At 38.1% G+C, this 27,816-nt stretch overlaps 1 protein-coding gene across 1 annotated transcript in view; it reads left to right on the top strand.

Moving 5' to 3' along the window:
* The window catches only part of MAGI2 (membrane associated guanylate kinase, WW and PDZ domain containing 2), a 1,351,041-nt gene that overhangs the window by 1,035,230 nt on the left and 287,995 nt on the right, over positions 1–27,816 (top strand). Inside the window, exon 7 of the mRNA XM_044920220.1 lies at positions 7,244–7,301. Within this exon, the coding sequence (XP_044776155.1) occupies positions 7,244–7,301 (58 nt within the window). The remainder of the gene's footprint in view (positions 1–7,243; positions 7,302–27,816) is intronic.

Here is a 27,816-nt window from a genome sequence, read left to right as displayed (position 1 = left end):
GTTTCCAATATTTTACTACTTTGTATGCTTCCTAAATTCATCTGCCTTTCTGGTTTTGGAGAGAATTTTAAGCTGTCCAAGAGGATGGGCCTCCACACAACCTTATAAGAGTTAACATAACCCATGCTGTGGCTCATAGGAGACAGTGCCCCCAGAAAAGGAACAAAGTCTGACTCCAGATTTTGAACCATATTATTGAATCTGTATCTTCCAAGATTTGAGATGCAGTAACACTTAAATATAAGTGTATTAACCTAGTTTCTCCAGGAAGCAGAAAGATAGGCAACAGAAAAAAAAAACCAAAACTGTAAAATAGTAAAATTAAAAGTCTCTTGGAATTGTCTATTGAAAAAATTCAACATAATATAAAAGAAGAATAGAAATACAAAATCCTACATTCTCATTTTGTTTAAAAACTTAACATTATTCAAATGAGTTCAGTGTTACACATATTGGATGGGATATTAATGAAGTGTGAGTAGAAGTCATCTAATTGATATGGAGAGTTGGTAAAATAGCTTTTTTCAGTGTTCATTTTGAAAGTATTTTAGACTTCCAAAAAAATTGCAAAATACTACAGTGTTTCCATGTACCTCTCACCTAGCTTCCACTAATGTTAACATCTTTTGTAAGTGCAATTACTGAAGCCAGGAAATTAACATTCATGTAGAATATTAACTAATCTATAAACCTTACTTGAGTTTTGCCAGTCGTCCCATTAATTTCCTTTTTCTGGTCCAGGACCCGATCCCACAATGCATTTAGTTTCCCTGTCTCATTAGTTTCCTTCGTACTGTGAGGAAACTCAGTCTGTTTTTCTATTTCATGACCTTGACACTTTTGAAGAGTACAGACTGACCAGTTCTTTTACAGAATACCCCTCTATTTGACTTTGCCAGATGTGGCTCTGTATCTACCAAAAGGGCACAGTTGTCAGCCATACCCGATTATTCTGTGGGTGGATTCTTGACCTGAAGGCAACTGTTACAATGGCTTTCCAGGTCAAGTAACTTGAATCTGTCTTGAAGAAAATGAGCTGGATTCATGAATCCTTTGGGGAAGTAGGTCACAGAATTGAGAAACTCAGAGATCAAAGTAGTGCTATCAGTGCTTGAGATAAAAAGTAACATAGAGTCAAGTATGGGGTGGCCATTCCAGGACATACACAAGATGAGCAAGCAGAAGTAGACAGTCAGTAGAAAAGAAAGAAGATGTACTTTGGAACTGAGAGAAAAACAGAGACACAAAGAAAAGCGGCTTAGTTTAAAAGACCAAGTGAGTGAGATGAAAGGGATCTTTCTGAGATATCCTAAGGTAGTGTATCCTAGATTTCTTACAGCTGTACAGTATTCGGGTCCCATTTCCAAAAGAAATACTGTCCTTGGATTCTACAAGTTTCCCAGTTGCAGCCTGAAAACTGCTTCTCGTGAGCTAGCATAAAGGAGTCTTGTTTTTTTGAACTGAAAATGGACATAACAAATAAATAGAAACAAACAAACAAATAAATTAGAAAGAGCAAATAAGTAAAAAAATAGAGCATGGTGGCTGTGGCTGAATCCAAGCATAACTGGATGCTTCTTTTATCTTTTGATCCTCTTAGAGTCTGGACTGACTACAAGTTAATCTCGACAGTAACACAGACCTCTGCAGAGTGGATCATGATAAGAATATCTAATCACTGAATTTGCTCTATGGTTCCATGGCCTGAAGAAAATCTCAATTAAAACAGTTTTTAATGCAGCATTAACCTTGTTGATCTCAAGTGTTTATTTTCCCCTGTTGCACAGTATATGTTATTCTTTCATTAGTGTGACCTTAATCATTCTCAAATGTGTCAGGTATTGTTGAATACCATACTCTAAATAACCCAAGACCCAAGAGCTCCAAGCTACATGCTTGCCTAATTGGGCAAATAGTACAAAACTGGAAATTCTTTTTCTCAGTTGTTAGCTCAATTTTAAAGAGAAGGAATTGGTTTTTAAAGACTAATTCAAGTCCAATAGTTCATTTTCACAGTGAAAGATGACTCTTAACTTTCTTAACTTTTCATCATCTAGATATATATACTATTCAGCTTATAATTTTATTTTATGACTTGTCTTTTTATGAGTGAAGAAAAACTTGTGGTTTTTCATTAACATACTAGTCTCGACCTTTCTTTGCTACTCAAGAAAACATCATTAAGGGGAATGCACACACACATGTGCACACACACACATACATATTCATACACACAGAGAGAGCATTATATTCATTGATTGTAGATTTGTATACCCATTCTGCCACATTTACAAATGAACTGATATATATATCTGTTGCTGGTTTCTTGTAACATTCATCCGTCAATTCCTTGCAGATAATTTAAAATGAAATGAATAACAGCTCTTTATAACAGGTTAGAGCTACAATGTATCATCTTGTCTCAAAATAAATAAATGAAAAATTAATAAGTTAATAAAGTAATTAAAATGCAGGCTCTGAATTCAGACATATGAGTTTAAAAATTGACCCATTAACTGTTAGAACCTCTGGGTATCTCCATTTCCTCATCTTATAAATTTTGAGGATTAAGTCAAGTCAAGTTAATTTTGAGGATTAAGTGATTTGTTTTTTCATGATGTACCTGAAACAATACCTGGCACATAGCATTTAGTTCTCATTATGTTTTTCTCTCTCTTCTCCCTTGGGCCAAATATGGTAGAAAATATAAAAAAATAAGATTGCAATTCACATATCCGAAATAAAATGTTTAATAAACATTACTTCCCCTCCCCCCAAAAATGTGAGTCATGGATCACTAATAGTGAAAATGCTTGAAGTACTTAATACTTAGAGTATAAATGTTTATAGCATATATTTTGTTTTGGAATGAATTAGTAATTTATTTTGGAAATGTGGAACAAGCAAGCAAACAAACAATATATTGATATGTAAGGCAAAGCAAATCAGAGTCCCCCTAAATTCCGATGAATACTTTGTGGTGGCAAATAGGGCAGGATGCTAAATAAATAGTTTGCATTGCAAATCTACAAAAATAAAGAATCAATTAACTGTACTTTTGTGATGTATTGCTTAGAATTAGTAATTAAATCAAAGCATCAAAGATGAGGAATAAGTGAAGAAATAGTTTACATTATAAAATATAATTTTAAAATTTTGACCATGAAATGTTTTCATCTAACAATATCATTAAGACACAGGACTTCAAAAAAAAAGACACAGGACTAGTCACATAAAATTAACCATGTTAGCTATATATTAGTGAATGTGATTATTTTACATATTATTATATTCATGAGATGATATTAAATCTGTTATAACTATGAATCCATGTATTCAGCCATATTAATAATAGTCATAATATCAATTGCTATCATCTGTATATTCTTTTACTTTAGTTGCTTGTAAAGGGCCCTCAGCAGATATCTGTCAAACGAATTCTTCTTTTTAATAGCCAAATTCTCCCATAGCTTGGGGGATTTGGTGAAAATCATCTGGACTGTTATTGTCCTTAATCTAAATTAAGTGTTGTTTATGCTCTGCTAGAAAGAGTGTCTTAATTGATATCTAAATTGGTTAAGCTCACTAAAAGCAGAATATAGGGATTTTAAATTCTCAGTTGCTGTTAGGGTAAATGAGTTAACACATGGAAAGCCCATCAGTACCTTGATCATAGTAAATATTCAGTAATACTCTTATTATCATTTTGAAAGAAAAATTTCTTAAGGTACTGTATGTTTATTAAGACATGACTAATCTAAGAAAAATAAAGTCATAGCCTAGACTTCATGTTAAAAGAAAAAAAGAAACACTAGAAAAATATCTTCAGTATTTAAGCAAGGCTCCAATGACAGAGCCATAAAGGGAAACACTGAGGAATTTACCAAATAAAATTTAAAACATCTGTGTTAAAGAAAATGTTCAACACACGAAAAAGTGCTCAAAATCCCTTGGCATCAGGGAAATACAAATCAAAACCTCAATGAGATACCACCTCACACCAGTCAGAATGGCTAAAATTAACAAGTCAGGAAATGACAGATGTTGGCGGGGATGCGGAGAAAGGGGAACCCTCCTACATTGTTGGTGGGAATGCAAGCTGGTGCAGCCACTCTGGAAAACAGTATGGAGGTTCCTCAAAAAGTTGAAAATAGAGCTACCATAGGATCCAGCAATTGCACTACTGGGTATTTACCCCAAAGATACAAAAGTAGGGATCCAAAAGGGTACGTGCACCCCGATGTTTATAGGAGCAATGTCCACAATAGCCAAACTGTGGAAAGAGCCAAGATGTCCATCGACAGATGAATGGATAAAGAAGATGTGGTATATATATACACAATGGAATATTATGCAGCCATCAAAAGGAATGAGATCTTGCCATTTGCAACGACGTGGATGGAACTGGAGGGTATTATGCTGAACGAAATAAGTCAATCAGAGAAAGACATGTATCATATGACCTCACTGATATGAGGAATTCTTAATCTCAGGAAACAAACTGAGGGTTGCTGGAGTGGTGGGGGTTGGGAGGGATGGGGTGGCTGGGTGATAGACATTGGGGAGGGTATGTGCTATGGTGAGCGCTGTGAATTGTGTAAGACTGTTGAATTACAGACCTGTACCTCTGAAACAAATTATACATTATATGTTAAAAGAAGAAAAAGAAGAAGATAGCAGGAAGGGAAAAATGAAGGGGGGAAATTGGAGCGGGAGACGAACCATGAGAGACTATGGACTCTGAGAAACAACCTGAGGGTTCCAGAGGGGAGGGGGGTGAGGGGATGGGTTAGTCTGGTGATGGGTATTAAAGAGGGCACATACTGAATAGAGCCCTGGGTGTTATACGCAAACAATGAATCATGGAACACTACATCAAAAACTAATGAGGTAATGTATGGTGATTAACATAACATAATAAAAAAGAGAAAGAAAATGTTCAATCTAAATTAAACAATTAAATTAAATTAAATCTAAACAAACTTAAAAACATATATGCAACATGTTATAAAGGGTTAATATCCTTTATAAGTAAAGAACTCTTATGAATTGACTTTAAAAAATGAGAAAGGTACGAAAGAAAAAATAATTGCCTGAGGATAAACGTATAAAAAATGTTCGAACCAGCTAGCAACCCAAGAAAGGTAACTTAAAACAACTACAAACTGCCATTTTAAAATCAATTTGGTTGGTTTTTTTAAAATAATGATACGCAGTACCTTATCTGCATATCCAACAATTCAAAAGTTCTAAAAACTGCCTTTTATAACTCCTTTGGCAGCAAAACGTAACCTGACTTGGACACTCCGGAAGCAAAACAGTGTTACCTGATACGAAGTACTCCTTATTTGTGCCTTTTAGTGCAAATTACATAATTATGGTTGCATAAATACTCATGTGTTTGATTATTAACTGCTTTCCCGGACTCTGCTCGGAGTGTTACAGGACAGAAGGCATTTGCATCATGTTAACTTCTGAAAATCAGAAAAATTCTTAATTCCCAAACCTAACTGTCCCTAAAAGTTTTGGATGAAGGACTGCAGACCTGCATTTAATTTGACAGTACAGAAAAACAAAGTTATTCAGAAACCCCCAGTGAGATTACAAACTGTTCTATTTTGTGAGTGGGACAGCGATAATCTGGCAATTTATATCAAAAGCCCTAAAAGGGTATATGCCCTTTACTCCCAAATTCCACTTCTAGTAATTTATTACTATTAAATTATTAGGAAAATGATGAAAGATTTAGGTTTTAGTAAGTCCAAGACAGATGGTATATAACAGGTAAAAACTGGAAAGTCCCAAATACTCAGTGACAGAAGAGGTGGGGTCATCCAGGCTCTAGCCACACTACAGACCACTGCTTGGCCGCTTTTAAGTGATATTGTACAGTAATGCTCATTCACACTGAAGATGCCTGTGGTATCTTGTTAGGTAGAAATACCAGGCTCCAGGGCGCCTGGGTGGCTCAGTTGGTTAAGCGACTGCCTTCGGCTCAGGTCATGATCCTGGAGTCCCGGGATCGAGTCCCGCATCGGGCTCCCTGCTGAGCAGGGGGTCTGCTTCTCCCTCTGCCCTCTTCCCTCTCGTGCTCTCTGTCTCTCATTCTCTCTCTCTCAAATAAATAAATAAAATCTTAAAAAAAAAAAATACCAGGCTACAAAAACAATATGCACTATATGATCTAATTTCTTTAAAAAATATTTGTATTCATCTATGTCTAAAAATATTCAAAGGATATTCAACAAAATATTAACAGTGGCTATCTCTGGATGGCAACATTGCAGATGTTTCTAATTTTCTTTTTATAACTATGCCTTGTCTACAGTGAACATGTGTTATTACTACAATAATAAGACTTGTAAATTTCATTTAAGTATATCATATAAAGCACGCCAACATATCTGACTTAGATTCCAAGTTCTCTCTATATATATAATTAATATCTATCAAGAAAAATATAATATTCATCATACTTATAAGAGTTAATAATTATAAAGGCTCAGTGTGTTTGGACAACAGTATCATAAAGCAAAGCCTTGTTTTCAAATAGCGTGTTTTTGCTTATAGAAGCCTTTACAGTATTGTTGATATTTTAAATGTGTATGTATAAAAATTAGCCATGAAGAATGGGAAATGTAAATCATACTGCCAAGGAAAGTGGGCTTACAGTTTCAGACTTTATAAAAAAAAATATGCCCAGAGAGTGTATTGCCAGCATTCAAATTCTGACCCATGTGGAGAGAACAGCAAGCTAACCATCTTGAATCGTGGGATGTCAATTGAGAATTTATAATGCGTTTGTTTCAGTCATCGGAAACAGTTTGCAATCCTCGGAAATGTATTTTGACAATACGATCTTTATCCTGAAATACTCCTTTTAACAATACAAATAAATAAGAGAACCGTATGCACTTTCAGGAAAGCAATTTGCCTTCTGTACTGCCTTGAGTGGTGATAACACGAGGACGTGCCATCCCACCACTTGGCATGGGATAAACAGCTAGACCCAGCAGTATATCTGCGGAGAAGACAGCTCTGTGTCTCAACTCCCAATTTTTAAGTCAGTGCTTCTTGTAGTTCCTACAATATGCGTCAGAAATTTGGTGCTGACTCTGAATGCTTTATTCCACTTTGGTAGACTACTTCTGCAATCCGCGAACAATTAAATTGTATTACTTTTTATTAGAAATTGTGATATCTGTTGCTTCTTTACTGAAAGAAATAATTCTTTATTTTTCAGAGCTTCCATATGGCTGGGAAAAAATTGATGATCCCATATATGGCACTTATTATGTTGAGTAAGTCTTTAAGTTTCCTACTAATTTGTTATTAATGTGTGGTGAAACTGTTTTAGTATTTCAGTTATTGAGCATGTGTGGCCAGCAGCGCCTTTCCTTTTCTTTCATCTTACTTTAAAGTATCCACAAAGACTCCAGCAGCCCCAGCGAGCTGTCTCTTTCTTCTCCAGCTGGCTAATTTGTCATTCTTTTCCTTTGACTCATGATTCTAAAACACCAATTGGAAAAGTGTTTCACGCTGTCCTCCAAATGAGTGATAATTAAAGATATCAAAGTAAATGCCCTTCATTTTGCAATCAAAATGTTGGGAGCTGACTAGTTGTGCAAAAGAGATGTTCTATTAAACTAGATTTCAAAACCAGTTAGATGAAGCAGCCATACTTTCCAGTTGAAGGATAAAATAAAACTTAGATCTGTTTTGTTTTGTTTTGTTTTTTTCTGTTTTAAGGCCCCATTTCAAATCAATAGTATTCTTTCGGTAGATTGGACTTTTATGTTATCTAATGGAGGTTGCATTGCTTTAATGTATCTTAGCATATGAGTTATCCCCTCTATCCATTATTTTATTTCAAATAAAGCCCCTGTTAGGGATTAAATTATATACACATTAAGGAAGATCAGGTAATATTCATAATTTCCAAAAGTTAAATATGCAGCTTACTTTTCTAGAACCCCCTTTTCTGATAGAGAATTTTTTTTTTATTCCTCCTAGTATGTAATGTTGTTAATGTTATTTGGGTGAATAGCAAAGCCTACACATTGCTTAGGAGAAATGTACTACCCAAGAAATGCAGAGACTGAAAAACTAAAGGTGTTCACATTATTTATCAAGGTCTAACTCTGTTTTCTCTAATCACATTCTGTTTAACAATAATAATCTAGATGGTCAAGGGTTAGAGATTAATGACATTATTGCTAAATTGTTTTGCTAACAATATTCAGTCACTGAGCTTTTACTAAGTGTCAAGCCCTTCTTTGTGCTGGGGAGGTACTGATGAGTAAGTCCTGTGTGCTTCCAGCCCTTGAGCAGCTTTCTCATGAGCTTGGGTACTCTGACAACCATCTTCATTTGGAAAAACCCCAATTTTGGCACCACAGTCAGTCATCTCCAGTCAAGGTGAATTCACCTCATTTACCACATGCAATTTTCTTATATAGTATCTAGTGCTCTGATGTCAGGTAGAAGCAAAAAGTAAAATAAATGCCTGGAGGTGTCGCTAATTGCAAAAATAAAGAGACATCCCTTGCATATAGTTATAAGGCCCCCTACTCCCCCTACCTTGTTAATCAATAAAAATACACATATTTTAATAATAATATAGCTGCAGCTTCTGGATAAATGTATCAACATTGCAGGTTTCCAGTAAATGCTAGCTAGTCTTAAGTCACTAAATCAGGCTGTACTATGCCTAAGACTATTACATCGGAAATCCAAGGTAGTTCCAGGTAAGGAAAGAGAACTGAGGGATGTGACAAACCAGATCTCATGTTTAATACACTTCCTTGCAGAATTCATTGAATGAGAATTTTTTCTTTAGTCCAGATATTAGCAAATTACAGCAAGAGCCAGAGAGCAAATATTCTGGGGGGCCATATGACCTCTGTCACAACTATTCAACTCTGCCACTGTAGCTTGAAAGCAACCATAGACAACACTTAAATGAAGGGGCATTACCTACCATCTAATAAAACTTTATTTACAAAAATAGGCAACTGGCCAAATTTGTCCTACCAACCCCCACCCGATTCTAATTCTTCAGATTCTTCTTCCATGTCCTCAACTGCTTTCAAGCTGGCTTCAGTGTGGAAAATAATATTTAACTCAAACCTTTCTTCTCTGCCTTAATTATCTATCATAGAGGTGAGACACCCAACACATCAGAAAGCAATGCTTCCTACCTTCTCTTTCATTGAAGTGTGTGTTCTTCATGTAAAGAGCTGCTACTGGTGGACCCCTTGTAGTTAGTTACTGAATTGGACACTAGCTGTGACCCTAAAAGATAATTATCCTCATTATTTTTATACTTCAAATGATTGTCTTTTTTATTTGTTTTTGCTTAAATTATATTTCTGTCTGCATTTCTCTACTTCAATTCTCATGCATTCACTGTCATAGTCAGAAATTGTTCATAAGTTCGCCAGTCATGTCTTATATCATTAAATCAGTCTAACACATTTAATAATTTTAGATTTCAAGTGATTGTGACGTCATAGACACGGGTCTTAGTGAGTCAGATTTAACTTTCTTCAGATTGCATCCAGTTCTACTACTTGTCATGGTGTTTTCCCCATTACACGATTCCATAACATATACTAACACCAATAATTAGATGTGTGGGTGTCTCAGACTGACTAGAAAATAGAGACAGATAATTCAAACCTAAAGATAATTTTAAGTAGAATTATATTCCAGTATTGCTCAGAAACATCCTTTGGAAAAAATTCATCAAAACAAAATACCTCAATTTATTCTATATAATGTAAACATTACTTGAAATCAGGGATCTCTTCCATCACAACAAAGACAACTTTTCCATTTTACCTGAAAATATCTATTTATGTGGTTTGTTTTAATTGTTCAAAAGAAAATGAGTTGCATCTCCATTACGCTATTATTTTCACAAGGTATGTATTGGTTCTAAATAGTAGTCTTGTTGGTGGAAACTATATGAATACATATGTGAGCATAGTGGTTATTTGTCACTTCCAGTGCACAGAGTATTTTTGTTAGAAAAAGGCCACCAAGTTCTTACAGTTAATTATACAGAAAAACAATAACTGTCTAGTTTAAGGTAAGTTTCTATATCAAGTTTTCATTATAGACATCATAAGTATAAGATATAATATGCCTAGATTAAGACACTTCAGTTAATTGTAGTGATAACATTGATATCAATATCTTGGAATCATATAAATTTGTCATATTAAAATTCAGTTAATGTGAGAAAGCAAGGTGGTCTTCATTGTAAATCCGTAGCCAAGAAAATGTTGATTCACTAATTCTATTCGTAATAACAGTCAATGGGTTTTCTGTAGAGCTAGCATTTTTGGTGTTTAGTTACACACTCACTTACACAATTAGAGGTGCAGTTACAAAATATGACAGACATTCCACCCTCCCACCTCGTGGCAAAAAAAGTCTGTGCTGGGACACCAGAAGTCTAACTTAGCAGTCAGCTGCTCTCTTCAAATACACTAGCCTCCTTGGGAGCAGAAGTTGGACTGTGGTCCCTCTGTGTTCAGCAGGTCATGTCAGGTTGAAACGAGCCCATGCCTCGGACATAGTTGCATATGCCCTCTTTCTCCTTGTCAGCCCCAGACAAGCAGATAGGAGTTCCAGCAGTCAACAGCAGGAAAGTGTTTATACAACTTGAAACTGAAAAGCCCGGATTGAATCGTTTTTGACCAGCAGTACCGACTTTTCCTTTCTATGCCATAATTCTGTCCTCTGCAAATTCAGTTTTAAGATGATAGGTTTAATGTATTCAAAAGTCAGAAAAATCATCACCACCATCATCGTTACTGTATCACCAAAGTAGTTAACACTTATTGAGTGACTGCTTAGTATGTGCCATGAACTGGGTTAAGCGCTGGACAGTCTTTACCACATTTATAATCCTCACTATAGCAATAATGACGTAGATTGTCTTAAGTGTGCAGATGGGGAGATGCTGGCTGAAGAAGTTAGGTAGCTTACCCAGTTTCACACATTATTGAGAGGAATGGCTGTAATTTAGACGTAGGCACTCTGACTGGAGAGCTTAGACTCCAAACTCTTGCTCAAAATCATCATCCGGTAATGAGCATTCAAAATCGGTAATATTGTAAACAAGCCTCTGAGACTCATCACTCAGAAGAATGAGGGGTCCCTAGAGGACGTCTGCTCTCTGGCCCGCCTCTAGTGGTTTCGCGGTCACAGAAAGATGTCCAACAAGGGGAGGTCGTGCTGCACACAGCCGGGGAGGCTCTTCTGACCCACGCATTCTGAGCCTTTCGCTCCATTACCAGTGGCTCGGGAGGGGCTCTAGACAAGATGGCCACTGGTAGTGAGACTTGCAGGGCCTGAAAGAAGAGGCGTTCATACTGGGGGGGGCCTTAACCTAGGGATGTTGGCACTGGGTGGAGCAGCGGGGGCTGCCACACAGCTCTGCATTGTAGAGAACAACAGGCCCCACTTAACATCTGCATCCGCAGACAGGGCAGATGGAGCAAGTCTGTACTCTGTGGAGCAGCAGAAAGAAGTCAGCCCAATTCTTCCTGACACACACCAAATCCATGAGAGTACAGCACTTAGCAATGTATTAAGAAGTCCTGAAGTTGCTAACCAGAAATGTAACTGTCACTGTTCATAAAGAAAAGGAAAAAAAAAATTCAACGAGAAAAGTGCAAAATGTAGAGTTGAACAGCTGTGACTTTTGTACCCATGTGGTTTTTTTCTCCTCTTTTGTGAAATTATGTCTGCTGGGTACGTTTTGGTTTCAATGGCAGTTACACAATTTGCTTAAGTAGCTAGTCCAGAAGACACAATTTCCTGGAGCAGCTTTCATGCAAAGCTACCTCCTCTGGCACAGAGGGAGAAGCAAACCATATAACTACAGTTAGAGTGATAGTGGGGACTGACAGATGTGATTTTCATGGAAAGGTTTTACAAGTTTTTCATGTGATGTCACACATCTGCTACTCTAAAATGTTACTCGTGTACAATTCCAGAAAGTCTGAAAGATACCGCACAGTATCTTCAATGTAACATTAAATGTAAAAGGAAAATCACATTCATTTCATGGCTAATGATGAGTATTCGTCATGATGTTGACGAAAGTAGCTAGAGAGGATTTCAGCTCAGTATCTTATCCTAAGGATGTTTCTCTTCTTCGTGGCTTTCTAAATTTTCCCAGAAAAACTTCCTAACTTTAGAATTTTTTACAAGTCAGCATGAACGTAAAACATTTCCAATTAGAAATAAACAGAAAAGAATACCCTTTAAAAAACCCTGTTTGTTCTTAGAGAATTGTTTTTCTGAGAGCGAAAGTGAATTTTTCAAACTTTCAGCTTTTCCCATCGATCTGCAGACACTGGCAAGCTTTTTAGACAGCTGTTTGACAAAGAAATATCCTTGCCCCAACTTACAAATTTATGTCATAGAAGATACTAAACTGGAGTGGTGGTGTTGGTGAAGTTGCTCAGTAGTATTCTATACTAGGGTGAGCTCCAAATCTTGTAAATTACATGTGGTCTCATCAATTATTGTCATTTAGTAGCAAAGAGTGTGGGCTGCAAAGTGTCACAGGATGGCAACCCTGCAGCTTCCCAGTTGTGAGATCTCCAGTAGACAGGTTATGGAGAAGGAGGACAAAAAGGAGGAGAAGGAGAGAGAAGGGAGGAGAGGAAGACCTTTTATTTTGCACTTAACCACATGCCAAGTAGTATTCTAAGTGCTTTACATATACTAGCTCATTTAATACTCACACACACACACACACACACACACACACACACACACAAAAAAAACCCTGTAAAGTTTGTATTGTTATCCCCATTTTATAAAGAAATTGAGGTACAGATAGTTTTACAAGTACTAAGTAATAGAGCCAGCATTTGAACCTGGACCGTCTCATCCCACAGCTGCTGTTTGGCAATGAACAGGAATGTAGTAAGTGCGCAATAAATGTTAGTTATTTTTATCTTCTGTATCCCAATAACATGGATAAGGCCCCGACTTGTGGCATTACTTCTGTAGCTCCTTCGTGATTACAATATACCCCCCAAAGTGAACAACTCTAAGGGAAATTATTTGATCTGTAAGAAATATGTAATTTAATCTCATGGTGAGAGCATGCCATGTGGAATAAAGAATGCTGTTTCTTTAGAATTAGTGATAATTCCATCAGCCCATTGAAATGATAAAGCAAGGACTGCAGAGTATCATGTCTCTGTGGCTTTCAAAAGGGTTGAGGTTTCAGAGTAATCCACAAGGACGTTACTTTTGTCATAATTATCTATAGTACATGTCATCTTATATAACCAGGGATTGGTGAAAGTAATAGTAGAAATAGTAATGTATAAGGCACTATTTTAACTTTTAATGTGTTTTCACATCCGTTATCCCAAATGACAGTCACAACATTTACAAATGAGGGAACCAATCCTCTGAGGACTTCATTGAGTTCTCCAAGGACAAATGGCTAGTAAGTTTGAAGCTTGATGAAGTCTGATGTCCCATAGAGCTAAGAGAGACCGTTCAGTAGAGTAGCTATGTTTTTACATTAATATAAAATGTCTATACTTTACAAAATAAAATGTCTATACTTTACAAAATATTTTCTCATATTAGTTAAGCAAGCATAGATCAGTTTACTTTACAAACAAAAGAAATAAGCATATCAAAATAAATATGGGGTACCTGATCTCTTCTGAACTATAGGCAGCTCTTTTGTGCTAAGGCAGCAGCCTTCCATTTTTACCTCCTTCACTCTGAGCCAGGCCAGTTTCATCCTCTGTGGCATCACTCTTTTCAGCCTGGAAGAAACGAGCAATCTAGCATGGTAAGTGAGGGACACCCTAGCACCATGCATATGCTCTTTACATTACATTAACATTTCTGATAGTTTGTAACTGGTAATTCCTACTTCCCTCCTCTGGACCACTTACTGATATTATATAAATGTCAACAGGCTATTAATTTACTTTCCTAACACTATGGTTCAACCACAGATCAGTAGAAAGGCTTATGGTTCTTTTACTCTTTATGCCAGGGTCCTTCAAATATTCTAAAATAAACTATGATCAGTTCAATCAAAATGAAGTCCCAAGTCCAATCTTCTTACCACGATCACCCAGTCAAGATTTGCGTGCACACCCCTCATCCACTCCTTACCTGAGATTAATTTTTCATGCTGTGAGGCCCTTCACCACTGCTGGTTCATTCTCATCTGATCCAAATGTGTTCTATATTCTAGTTACCTTCTCCTCCCCTGAATGTCTTTTCAAATGAAGGAAAGAAAACTTGACTCTGTAATTAAAAACACTCTTATTAGCAACTGTTTGATCTCATAAACCACTTTATTTAACAAATCTTCGGGTTCTGAATAAAGAATGCTTTGAGCATCCAGAAGTTTAAGTTGGTTTAATTGCAGGTGGGGTTTTACAAATAACAATGAATTATTCACCCTTGGCATCAGTTACATATAAATGTTAAAAAAAAAAGATAATTTTTACAGTTCTAATGGATTATTTTCTTTGTCTTGAAGTCAGTAATAAAAGACGGGGGAATTATTACTCCAGCACCAACTTTTCTTTGAGGATGTATTTGTGAATATATTCATAAACACTTTGGGAGGAGTTGTTTGTTTTTAGGTATTTTTTATGACTCTAGCAAATTAAATTGGGCTGTTGTTTAGGTGCTTCTGCAGAGGTTAAGCACAGGCACTTAGCCCAGTGGCACAAAGCAGGGGAACTTGGTGAAGGGACAGCAATGTGAGGGACACTATCCCAGGGAGAGAGGGCAGGAATGGTCAGAACTGGAAACACCATGCTATGTGCTCCAGAGGAAAGCACACCATGCTGTGTGTTTCCTCCTCCCCCATTTTTATAGGACCGTGAGAACTTAAAAGTAGTTTTATGAAGTCAGGGAAGACAGTCTGCTTTGGGGGGACTGCTGCTCAAGGGAGTCGCAGACAACCTTTTGAGCTGGATGTGAGCTGTGTGGAGAGTATTATTCCTGCACTGAGAAGACCCAGAGCCCTGTGGGAAGAGCCATCCCTCCTGCTGAGGGAGGGGACTCCAGTCCAGGGTAGCTGCGCAATCGTGCTTGCCTCCTGCCAAGGCAATGTTATATAACACACGAAGAGATCATTGTTTTTATTCTAGAATGTGTGCAACAGTTAGCTGATGTAGCTTAGTTATTCTCTCTCTGGCTTAAACATGCTAGGCTTCTTGTGGGTGAACTGTGGATTGCTGTTTCATGCTACCAATCTGTATCATCGCATACTTTGGAGTCATATCTTAGACTGAGACTAAGTTCCAAAGTTAGCACATAAAGTGAAAATTGCACAGAGTCAAAATTATCCTAAAAATCCCTCAGGATCACAGCATGTTGAAAACTAGCATAGTAAAACACCACCACCATTTTTTCCCTTTGGTGTTAGAAAAGACTTCTTTCTGGAATTGAAGGACTTGGCTGGCATTAGGTCTTTTAGATCTTTAATAGAGACGTACCTGGAATCGCATTCAGCACAGAGAGATGCTGGCACTGGCAGAGAGATGAGGGAGCTTAGTCAAACCGAGCAAGTGGCCGACCGATGTCGTTCTTTGGGCAGCCTGTTATTGAATAACATGGAGGATGGTCACCCTGCAAGTGGGTAAAATGTAATGCCTTCCACCCCCACACGAGAACTTTAATCTCATCTTTTTCAATATGCAGATAATGTTTCTCAAAATTCATGTTGTGTCACAGACCATGTTAGTAATAGTTGTCCTTTTTGCATCCATGATTTTGAATTCACAGGCGAGTACAAAATTACACTTAACCTCCCTGGCTTTTATCTGTCAAATGAGTGGTTTGGATTAGGTGACTGCTAAGGTCTTTTCTGGTTCAAGGAATATCCGCTGCACCTGTGATAACAAGGATAACTTTGGCCATTTTCCTGTATGAGCCTCATTATTTTCTCATTATAACTGCTGATCAAAGAATACTTAAAATTTGAAAGCATTTTCTTTCAATTTCCACTTGTTATTTGGCTAGACAATAACATATATATTACCATTTTAAAAATTTTACTTTAGGGCGCCTGGGTGGCTCAGTTGGTTAAGCGACTGCCTTTGGCTCAGGTCATGATCCTGGAGTCCCTGGATCGAGTCCCACATCAGGCTCCCTGCTCGGCAGGGAGTCTGCTTCTCTCTCTGACCCTCCCCCCTCTCGTGTGCTCTCTCTCATTCTCTCTCTCTCAAATAAATAAATAAAATCTTTAAAAAAAAATTTACTTTAATGGTTTTAACAACCCCATCACATGAGTGTTATGGAAAGAAGGCCTCCTAAAAGGGTGGATGATTATAATAGAATCTCCTTACAAAGCTATGAAAAAATAAATAAATAAATGTACTTGATACCTACAGACCTGAGATGATACTATGATTGTCGTTAAAAGGGCAGAAGGATAAAGATAAGCTTATAAACAAAAAGTCAGGGTAAGCACTGTATTTTTCACCATTATCAAGGCTGAATGCATTCAAAGGGAATATTGTTGTCTCCTTTTTTATGATATGAAGTGACATTGTTAAACATTATTTATTAGTAGCATTTAACAGGCGACTTCATATTTAACTAGATGAAATTGTATTACAATAGACTCAGCTAATTGTATAACAAAAACAGATGGATTACAAAAAGTTTTATTATCAAATTTCACGTTCAAATTCAATCTAGCTAAGTAAGATGAACTTTAAAATTGTCAAGGAAAAAAAAATTGTTCTGTGGCTTAGAAGGTCAACTGGATCTACTACAGGCAAAAGAAAGTCAATTTGCTGTGATAAACCAATAAAATTGGTTTTGCACTAATTTAGTCTGGAAGAAACTCACCATTAGGTGTGTAGTTTCTGACAGCTTATTAAGTACCATGGTTAAGTTTGTCATAACGTTAAAACATTAGTTCAGATTTCCACTGAGCACAACACTCATGTACAGAGGCTGACACAGTCTCCTCATCCTGTTCTTACTTCACTTTCTTCCATTTTAATTGGGTGCAAAAAAAAAAATGTGAATATATTTTCAGATAGATAAAATGATAGGAATGATTGTCCTTTTTTCTGTAATGTTACTTAGTAATTGAGTTTGTGGCATTGACAGCGTATAAATACTTAGTAACTATTAGTCAGCCCAGAAAAATGCTATTAATAGCTACCATCTACTAAGCACTTGGTAGGTAGTTGGTATCTTACGTAACTCATTTAATCAGCAGCAGCAGCACAACACTTTATGTTAGATGCTGTTATTCCTGTTTTATGGGCAAGCCATCAAGCAAGTAGGTGGTAGAATGGAGTTAGAGCCCAGGACAGGAATTTAGAGACTTTATGTTATCCACATTTAAGCTATACTTAATTCTTGTACTCGGACTATAACAATAATATTAAAATCAACTTAAATTCACATCATGTTTCATCTTTAAACACTTTCATATATTTTATCTGTGTGCTCTTCAAAACAGTCCTATGAGGTGAGTAGGATATTTCCAGATGGGCAGTTGCAGTTCGGACATATTAGGGGAATTTCACAAAGGTAGTGAGTGAGTGGTCAACCTAATCTTCAAATGTAGCTTAAGCCCCGAATACTGATTTGGTCTCAAAAGTAGGAGAGAATGACGACTCAGACTCATTGTCAGTGGCTTTCATGTTAGTGAAACCCAAGAGGTCCATGGGAGATCGAGGACAGCAGAGAGGGCAGGTGGCTCCTCTCGCCCCTGTTATTCCTCATGAGTCCACAGCTTAGAGGTACCTGTTATGTGCGGGTCAAGGGGAGAGTTCACCAGTGCTCCGCAGTCCACCGTGTTAGCATATAAGGAATTTCTTGCTGAGTAAGTGTCTCATTTTCATTTCTTATTGTATCACTGGACCTCAGCAGGACCTAACATGCCCTTTTCAGAATCTGAGACAAGACATGCATATTTGTGTTATTGACGACCTCATTCTTACTCACATACAACTTTAACCTATTCATAAATATTAGTGCAGAATCATCTTATTATCAATATCATAATTGCCAGAGACATGGCCCATGTTCAACTTCCAGAGTTTTAAGGACACAGTTCAAGAAAATTGAGTTAGGATTAACCTTAAAGGAGTTGAAAAGGCAATCCTTGAAGGAGACTCTTCTGGCTTGAAAACTACATTATGCAAAGCCAGGGCTCCTGGTTCCTCACCCATGTTCTCATTACCATTTCATTTTTCACAGTATGCAATACATACATGCACACACACATACACACAGAAGCCCATATTTCTATTACATAGTCTTTGGGTTCTTTAAAAAAAAAAAACAAAATCATGTAATAATCAAAATAACGTGTTGTATTTTCAAAATGTTTGCCTTCAGGAAATCAGCAGGTAATTTACAATCCTGTGAAAGTTACCAATTTCATGGTGAAATCCTGGTAAAAAGAAATTCAGAATCACCTGGCCAAAGTATATTAAAGATTACTGAACACAGCCCATGCCTGCATATACATAAGTTATGTCACTTGAAAAGTAAGAGTATATTTGTGTCAGAACCACATAAATCAGTGTTGTTGGATTTGGCACTACACAGACCTGGGTGTGAATCATGCATCTGCCCCTCACTGTGAGATCTGCAGAAAATCATTTACCCTCTTTGAGGAGCTGCTGAATTAAAAGTATGGAACCTGTTTAGCTGAAGGTTTGGCATATAGTATTTGCTCAATGAATATTAGTTCCAATCTCCCTCTACCATTCACCATTCTCCCTTTATTTTCTCCTTTCTTCACAAGGCTGACATTCATCCTCCAAACAATTGTTTTTTCACCAAACTCTGGCATCTATTAAATAATTTAAATCAGAACAAGAACAAAGTAACTTCAAAAGTGTGCAAAATGGAACGTTCTTCTGAAATATTCAATATCACACCTTTAATTTTTTTTACTTAGAGATTCAGAATGAAAAATATAGACTCAGCCCAATGTGGGGCCCTAAATTTGCCAGCCTTGCATGTGTATCATGAAAAGGCACCAACACATTATGTGAAAATACATACCCCATTAAGGCGACATGAAACTGTCATCTAATCTTTATGAAGTTTTGCTCTTCTGACGATGGCATAACTTTAGACATAGAGTGCTAATTATGTAAAACTCTGCAACGATCCTTGTTCCCCAAAAAGCAATCTCTTGAAAACAACAGTGAAGGAGGGGCATGTGGTTGGCTCCATCAGTTAAGCGTCTGCCTTCGGCTCGGGTCAGGATCCCGGGGTCCTGGGATCGAGTCCCGCATCAGGCTCCTTGCTTAGTGGGGAGCCTGCTTCTCCCTCTGCCTGCAGCTCCCCCTGCTTGTGCTCTCTCTCTCTCTCTCTTTCTCAAATAAATAAATAAAACCTTTAAAAAAAACATTAAAGGAACCCATTTCCACCTTTCTTTGCTCTTGGTTCTGCTGAACCTTTATCCTCTATTCCCACTACTTTTTTTTCCCCATGCCTTTCTTCCCAGGGTCCTTCAGTTCTCAGAATGAAAGCCTCCTGCCCAAACTCAGGCCCCACAGTATCACAATAAAAGTGTTTTCCAAGTATCAAAATAAAAGGTTTTTTTTAACATTGTCAGGTTTTCTAATTCCTCCTGCATTACTTTCTAGCATGTAAAAGGATCCGGCCAGTAATAAAGACCCAATACTCAAGCATAATACTTTTTCATCTTTTTCTTACTACGGTTATTGAACCTGAAAACTTTGGGAGTTTTGGCATTATATGGAATTGGAATTACCGTCGTGTCCTGTTGACTGAGAGAATCGGCCACAGTCCTGCCCTAGTCTTATCCATCCCTCTTTATTAGCCCTCCTTCCCTGGCTTCCTCCTTCCTGGATAATTGCAGACATCGGTGATGTTGTCTGCATGATTCCTCACTATTCTGAGTGTCTTTGCTAATTCTCTGATACTCCTTCGAGTCAGGCTCTAAAGTATTCTTGTATTCGTGGCTGTGTATGTCTATCATTCTATATGAGTGGTGTATGGAGTTCAGCAGGCTTAGACTATAGTGTGACTTCACATTTTAACAGCTTATAGTAATTTATTAATCAATGAGAACCCAGTTCAACAGAGAGTATATTACAGGTCAGATTATGCTCACACCTCCCAGCACACAGTAATGTCTAGTTCCCAGGATGATGTGATTCTTCATAGTCCTGGAGCATCTCTTACTAATCCTCAGAGCCCCAGGTAAGAACAATACCTAGTGCATTGGAGGTGGCCAGTAAATGATGCTGAAATGATTGAGAATTCTAGGGAGCACCACAACTTTCCTATCTGGTTGATATGGTAAAACTCATAATATGCCCCCCAAGTTCATGACGGAGACTTTGAGAGCTATAGCTGTCCACTAGACTAAGTCATATAATGGAAGTAGGGAGACTTTCTGACAAAACCACACCCCACACCATGACTTACAGTTTTCATCCTCTTGCTTGTCCCCCTGCTCCCACATCAGCTACGGGCAATCATGCGCATGTGTGTTTTCACTCGCCTTATACGCTAGCTAAGCAGAATTGAATATCCCCAAACACCTTTGTATCTACTACTCTCTTCCTAAAATGCCCTCTTCTCCATCTGGCAAAATGCATTCTAGAATCTGCTCCAGTGTTGTTTTCTTGGTGAGGCTTTCCCTGAACCATCAGACTAAGTTGTCTTTCCTTCTTGTCCCAATTTACCCAGCACTGTCTTGATTTTCAAACTGAAAGTCTCATCACATCACATGATGAGCACTGGGTGTTATGTGCAATTGATGAATAACTGAACTCTACATCTGGAACTAATGATGTACTGTATGTTTTTAAATTTAAATTTAAAAAAAAAGAGTTAAAAAAAAAAAACCTGAAAGTCTCATGCCCTAGGAAATCCCTTAGTCCTAGGAAACGGCGTGGTTGGTCACCTGACCTGTTTGTCTCCCCAGTGGAATAATGCGCCCCATTGCTGAGGGGGTTGTGTCCTATTCATGTTTGTGTCCCCAGTGCCTGGCACACTGATAAATTAATGACCTTCTATATGAGACCTGAAGGACAAAGCCATTCAATCTGTATCGGCAGATATCAGTGGAAGAGGATGTATTAGTCTTGTCTCTTAATACAGAAAGATCCTGGATATTAGTAGTCTTTTAGTTTCCCTCTAGATAAGCTTTATCTTACCTCTAAGTTTGTAACTCACTACTTATGCTCAATTGAAAGAAGCCAAAGTTTAGAAATACCTTTGATGATAATAATATTGCACCCGGCAATAACATTTAAGAAAGATATTTTATGAGAATGAGAAGGGATGGATAGAAAACATTTTTTATTTTATTTTTTTATTAGTTTCAGAAGTAGAATTTAGTAATGCATCAGTAGAAGACACTTTTCAGTGCATGCCCAGTAGCTCTGAAATTTTTGAAAATGAGTCTATGTATCTTGTATGTCCTGGGGGCTTCTCATGATTGGCAGTGCACATTGCTATTTCTTCCAGGAGTAAAATACCAAGTTGTCCGTGTAATTGGTATATAGTAATGGCTAAGTGATACATACCCCTTATATGTAAAATACATATGACAGGCCAGTATCTTAACTAAGTAACTTAGCACTACTTCTGGAGAAGGGGAGAGAGAGTTCACTTATCTGAAAATATATCCACATTTGGGAAGGTCAGTCTCATGGGGACTGGAGGTCAGACTCCTTAGCTGTGAGAGTTGCAGTGCCAATATATGGATACTCTCCTCGGTTGGCATGGTTCCACCTCCTACCTCGACACTATATCCCCAGGCCAGACACCCTTTTGTCCAGGAAGAGCAGGAGCAAGTAATACGTGAATAACTCATTCTTCCCAGCCACATTCATAAAGCAAACTCACATTACCCTCAGGTACAGTAGGGGATGATGAATGGACATTTATACAAAGAAAATTATCACTTAAGTGTTAGAATTGGGAAGAAATCTTTCAAGAGGTAGGATTCAATTATTCTGTTTAAAAAAAAAAATGCTCCAAGTAAAATAGATTCAATTCTTCCATTTATCCAAAGCTCATATTTTAAAATAAAGTATACTTAAAACATTTGTCTTTAGACTAGTACTTTTAAATTTTAGCTTTTCAAAGCACTGTAAGACATACTTTGTATTATGTAAGCCCTATTTTATAATTCTTTTTGTTCCTGTTTTATCTTCCCTACTAGACTTCATGTTTGATTGATCTTTGCCCCTCCCTGTACCCTCTTCCATAGTGTCGAGCAAAGAGTATTTGAGAGACAAATATTTGATGAATCATGATAGCATTTATTGACTACTTACATCCAGGTACTGGTCTGAAGTGATTTATTCATTTAAATTCATTTAATATGCACAACTCTATGAGGCAGGTATTACTTGAATCCCAACTTTACAGATGAAAAATTCTGAAGCACAAAAAGGGTAATTGATGTCCTCAAGGTCCCATATGTAGGATGTGGTGGAGCTTAGATGGGAATCCCAGCAACATGCCTATAGTGACCAAGCTCTTGATACACTGCCCTGCCTTCGGGGAAGAAGGTTGGCCCCAGGAGATCCCCATAGGGTTATTATCCTCTCTTGGTTTCCAAAGCATGAAGTAGTTTTTACTGCTAAAACCTCGATAGTCGAGAAAATTTTATGGAGTCTTCTCAAAGCTTGTTTTAAAATGAATAAAGTATACATGGGGTGGGTGCAATGTATGTGTTTGCCAATGCAGCTGCAGTCTAGGAGTTCAGATGTGAGGAGGTAATATGCAGACTTTCCTGACCACCCAGAAGTGTGAGAATCAGGACTAGGGTCACAGAAAACCTAGGGAATTCCAAGCAACCAGGAAATTCACACTCTGATTCCATATGGGAATTATTCTGTTTAAAAAAAAAAAAATGCTCCAAGTAAAATAGATCTGGGGAAGCCTCCAAAGGAGCTTACATAGAAGGAATAATATACTGAGCCACAACCCCAAATCGCAAGCCAGTTTTCCCACACCCAGCGGTGAGTGGATGCCTCCCCGGGCTCCCTCATTTTGTCCCTAACATAGTGCTTTTCCATATGAGTACATTTCTAGCATAACACAAGAGAGCAGCTGCTAGTTATCACCTTCTCAGATCCAAATCTTCCATCACCATAGTGGGCTGACATTTTCACCTATCACAAGAATGTCTTGGAAGACTCTGTTTTGAAGGATTTCACAAGTCTTCACCCAGATTGGTTATATCATATAAGCTGGCCCTAAGCCTCACATAAAGTTCTGTCACAAGATGTATTTTATGGGAGAGTTAAACTGGAAACCAGTGAGATCTATCACCTTTCATGGCTGCCTGCCTCCCATCCATGTACTTATTCAATGAATACTTCTTGAGCACCGGCCACCTGATGCCTTAGAGTAATTAGTGTAGCCACCTTGACCACCTTGCAATTATTTCACTTGTGGTACAGTCTCCACTTGAAAGCTGCTCTCTTCTCTCACGTTGAATCAACGATCATTTCTAAACTGTCAACTGAAGTCGAGATGGTGGGAGAGTAGCCAATGGATACAGAAGATGTCATTTGTGACTATGTACTAAAAGTTCCCTTCTCCAAAAACCCAGGAGAAGCCAGGTGGGGCGGGAAGAGGCTGAGATACGGAGGAAGTACTGGTAGTGGGGGTCAGATGATGGCCTTGATGACCAGCAGACCTGTCCTGTGCATACTGATGGGCTTAGGATGTACAACTTTACTCCTGTTTCCTCCATTCCCTTGGTGAATGAGGTGGCAGTCAAACAGGACACTGACCTGGGACTCCTTTTGGCAGCATATCATCCGATCAGCTGCAAATATTTTTTTTTCCCCTCTGTGCATGTTATGAAACTTCTGATATCAGAAGTCCTCTCTTCTGCAGCCAAAATAGCACTTCCTCGTACTCCCCAAGGCCACATACAGAAAGAGACTTCCACATAAATCTTACCAGGCAAGAAACTCCTTTTCACACCTTCTCAGTTTCTAACTCAGGGGGAGATTGCAACCCTCGAGGCACAGTGGTGTTGCCTGGGAAGGTTTTTTAATGTCAATGCCTCTACCTCATTCTGAGATTATGGCTCTGTTGCTTTAGGGTGGGCCTGAGTCTTTTCTGTTTTTGCTTTTGTTGGTTTGCTTGTTTTTAGGCTCCTCAGGTTCATTCAGAACTACAAAGCACTGCCACATAGGAACTTATTTTAAGTTTCCATTCCATAGTGAAAGGAGGGAGTTAAGCTGCAAGTGAGTGAACAGGAGAGCAAAGAGAGAAGGCAGTGGAATCCCATCTTTAAACATCCTAATCCCTTTGCCATTCCAACATGGAGGCATCTCACGTCGATAGTCCTTCCTTTTTGTGAAGGAAAAATGGGGTTGTTAGGATATACCCACTGCAGAATATCACTTATATCCCCTTAGCTCATGCCACCTAAAGATTAGTAAAATATGACAATAGACTAGATACAATTAAAGGGTAAGAACTCTTGGTAGCACCCCAGGTTCTGTTTTATATGCAAGCTAGATGAAATAGCTAGCAATTATCTCACAGAGCCTAAACAATGAGAAGGATGATGGCATTTGTCATTCACATGCTTTGTACACTTTGTAAGACCCCCAAATCCTTGCTAAAAGGACTTGAAACTATTCATTTGGAAGCACAAGGAAGACAAGGCTTTCTTATTCAGCTACAATCACATTTCTTTGTGATAGGCCTTTTTAAGCTTGGGAGCATTTTACATTTTAAATGAATGTCTTCATTTGTGACGATGTGAATGTTCTGTAGCAATTAGTTTAGGATACTAAAGCCACACCCAGCTTCCACTATCTGTGGGATACAAGGCATGCCAACTAGTTCATTGGTATTTTCATTCCCTGTCAACTCCAGAAACTCACTTTGATGATGAATGGAGTATTTTCAAAATAGTGTCCATCAAACAGGTGGCAATACGTTGACTTTTCTAAGGAAATAATTACATGCAGATGGCAGTTGGAGGAACCCAACTGTATATAGAAATGTATTCCAGAATGTTCTTGTAATGTATTTTCTGAGGATAAAGTTACTTGTGTGATGAACAGTGACCTAGCAGAACAGAAATAGGACAGGAAATGAAGAGAGCAGATCCTTCAGTACACTTCAAAGCTGTTTCTTGGTTGCTCAAAATCACTAACATATATTAGTAAACAAGTCTTAAAACACACACTCATCATTTAGCTATTTAACAAACAAAAATACCATCTTGCATTGTGTCCAATGCGTAGCATACAAAGATGAACACATAGAACCTGTATACAGATGTGCATAATCTATAGAAGGAAATAAACATGAAAGTTTCTAAAAGACAATGCGATAAGGTTATGATAGCTTGTGAAATTTATTATTATGAAATTATCATTTAGGATATTGTATGCTAACTACATCAGGGAAAGCTCTCTATCCAAGACTTGGGGGAAAAAAAATATAAGACTCAGTAACAGGAATACTATGTCCTCTGAATGTCTTGGGTTTAACTTAAATACTCTGAAGAATATAACCAGTTTCTCTCTCCCATTGAATTAGCAGCTTGAAAGCTCAAAGCTAATTTATAACATAATGTTAGTAAATGAGTAAGAGCCTCTATGATCAATTTTGTCTATTGATCTTCTACCTAGATTCAACTAATGTCACCCTGATTTTGTTTACTTTCTGTTGTTTTTGTTCCTTAAAAGTGCTGCAAATCCTCCTAATAATGAGACAGGTTATAAGAAAATAAATAAATAAACTGTGAAAAGAGAAGTCTGTTCAAGGTTTTATGAGAGCCAAGGGAAAGAGTGTAACACAGGCTGGCCGTGTTGCTAGGGGAGGTAGGGAAGGAGTCCTAGTGCAGATGAGAAAAGCATCACCATAATGACCCTGACAGCAGCCCTTGTTAATAATAGTAATAAAGAATAGCTAGACCTTGAAGAATAAACAATAACTATACCTTCCAATTGTGGGGTCCTCCCTATGGATCTGTGCTTTGCAAACATTATTTCTCTGATCTTCACAGCAATCCCAATAAGCAGATAATAATGTCCTCATGTTCCACACGAGAATATTGATGCTTCTGGAGCTGAGTAATTTGTCCAAGATACCACCTCACACCCAGTTGTCTTGCTTCAAGCGCTACCATATTGCCACCCTGAAATTCACATGGAAGGATAAGGGGATTGACACGGTGTTGTCAACCAGAGTAGCTCCAAGTATGTGCAAAAGGGGTGTGGGGTCTTGCAGCCGAAGGGGAAGCTACAGAGATAAGGAAGGGCAAAGCCAGGAATAATATTTCTTTAGGTAATAGGAAGATTTCAAAGGATTTTAATAAGAGGGTTACACGAAAATGGAGAAAAGGCAAGAGAGGCCTCAAACTCTGATCCTTCTGAAATCCAGTGGGGCTGTCAGAGTCTCCCGGGCAAAGAAGCTTTGAAAGATCACATGCCATCATTCACTACATGCCACAGATCACGGTGACTCATTGGTGCACAAGGGCATTACAGTAGTATTTACTTCCAATGGGAAATAATTGTACGTAAGACAGATTAACTTTGAACTCCAACCTGGTGACTTCCAGTACCAAGGGAGGTTGTGGTAAAGCACCCTCTTCCTAAATAGCACCAGAAGCAATGTTAGAGAAAGGGCCTCATGCTCTTCAATCCCCCCCCAGCCCATAAAGCCTCTCTTCTGGACTCAAAACGCTGACAGTGATGGTGATGAGAACGCGGTGATGGTGGGGGCAGGTGGCTCCTACTAGTTACTAAAGCAGCATTCACTTCTTCCTCGAACCCTCACAACCTCCCCAGGAGGAAGGCAACAGTATGTCCATATGACAGATGAAGGTTTAATCACACAGCTAATCAAGGGGTAGAGCTAGATTTTGAATCCAGGGCCAATGGACTCCGGAGCCTGTGTGGCAGGCAGCTACCCTGCCCTGCCTGCTGCGAGGAAGTAATTAGATACTGCAGTCATCTTATCATGTTTCCGAAGACTGCTTTTCTGTCTCGCTAGGAATTATCTGATTTATAATAATAGAAAATGGGTTGTTGAGACTTTGCTTCTTTTACCTCCTTTTCTTTCTGATCACATACTTTTAGAAGACATAATGAGAGGATTCCGTGTGTGTGTGTGTGTGTGCATGCACATTAAATATGTGTGCAAATGGGGCCCCTGGGTGGCTCAGTCGGTTGAGTGTCTGCCATCTGCTCAGGTCATGATCTCAGGGTCCTGGAATCAAGCCCTGCATCAGGCTCCCCGCTCAGCAGGACTCTGCTTGTTCCTCCCCCTCTGCCCCTCCCCTTCCCTCCCCTTCCTGCTGGTTCTCTCTCAATCTCCCTTTCTCTCTCAGAGAAAATCTTAAAAAAAAAAAAAAAAAAAAGTGTGCACTTGCCAGTGATAACTCATACATTGAAAAGAGAAGGTGTGTAGATAAGAATTGCATTTTAGAAATAGATATGGTCAGATCCCAGCCTTGCCACTTCCTGGGCGTGAGATTTAGACCTCCTGTGTGTCAGGCTCATTGCCTTTAAAATAGCAATGTTTCCAATGAATCATGGAACACTTCATCTAAAACTAATGATGTAATGTATGGGGATTAACATAAGAATAAAAAAAAAAGAAAAAAGAAAAAAAAATAGCAATGTTTCCAATTGAAGACTATTGCTTAACTACATTGAGAAAATATATGTGCAGTACTTAGCACAGAGTTAAGTACTCAGAATTGTTCATTCGTCTTCTAACTCCTCTTTGCTTTTTCGGCTTTCCTACCATAACCCAATTCTATTTGTACAAAGAACAAAAACC

This window comes from Neomonachus schauinslandi, chromosome 12, assembly GCF_002201575.2.
Source record: "Neomonachus schauinslandi chromosome 12, ASM220157v2, whole genome shotgun sequence".
NCBI lineage: Eukaryota > Metazoa > Chordata > Mammalia > Carnivora > Phocidae > Neomonachus > Neomonachus schauinslandi.
This window is presented reverse-complemented; position numbering and strand designations above follow the sequence as displayed.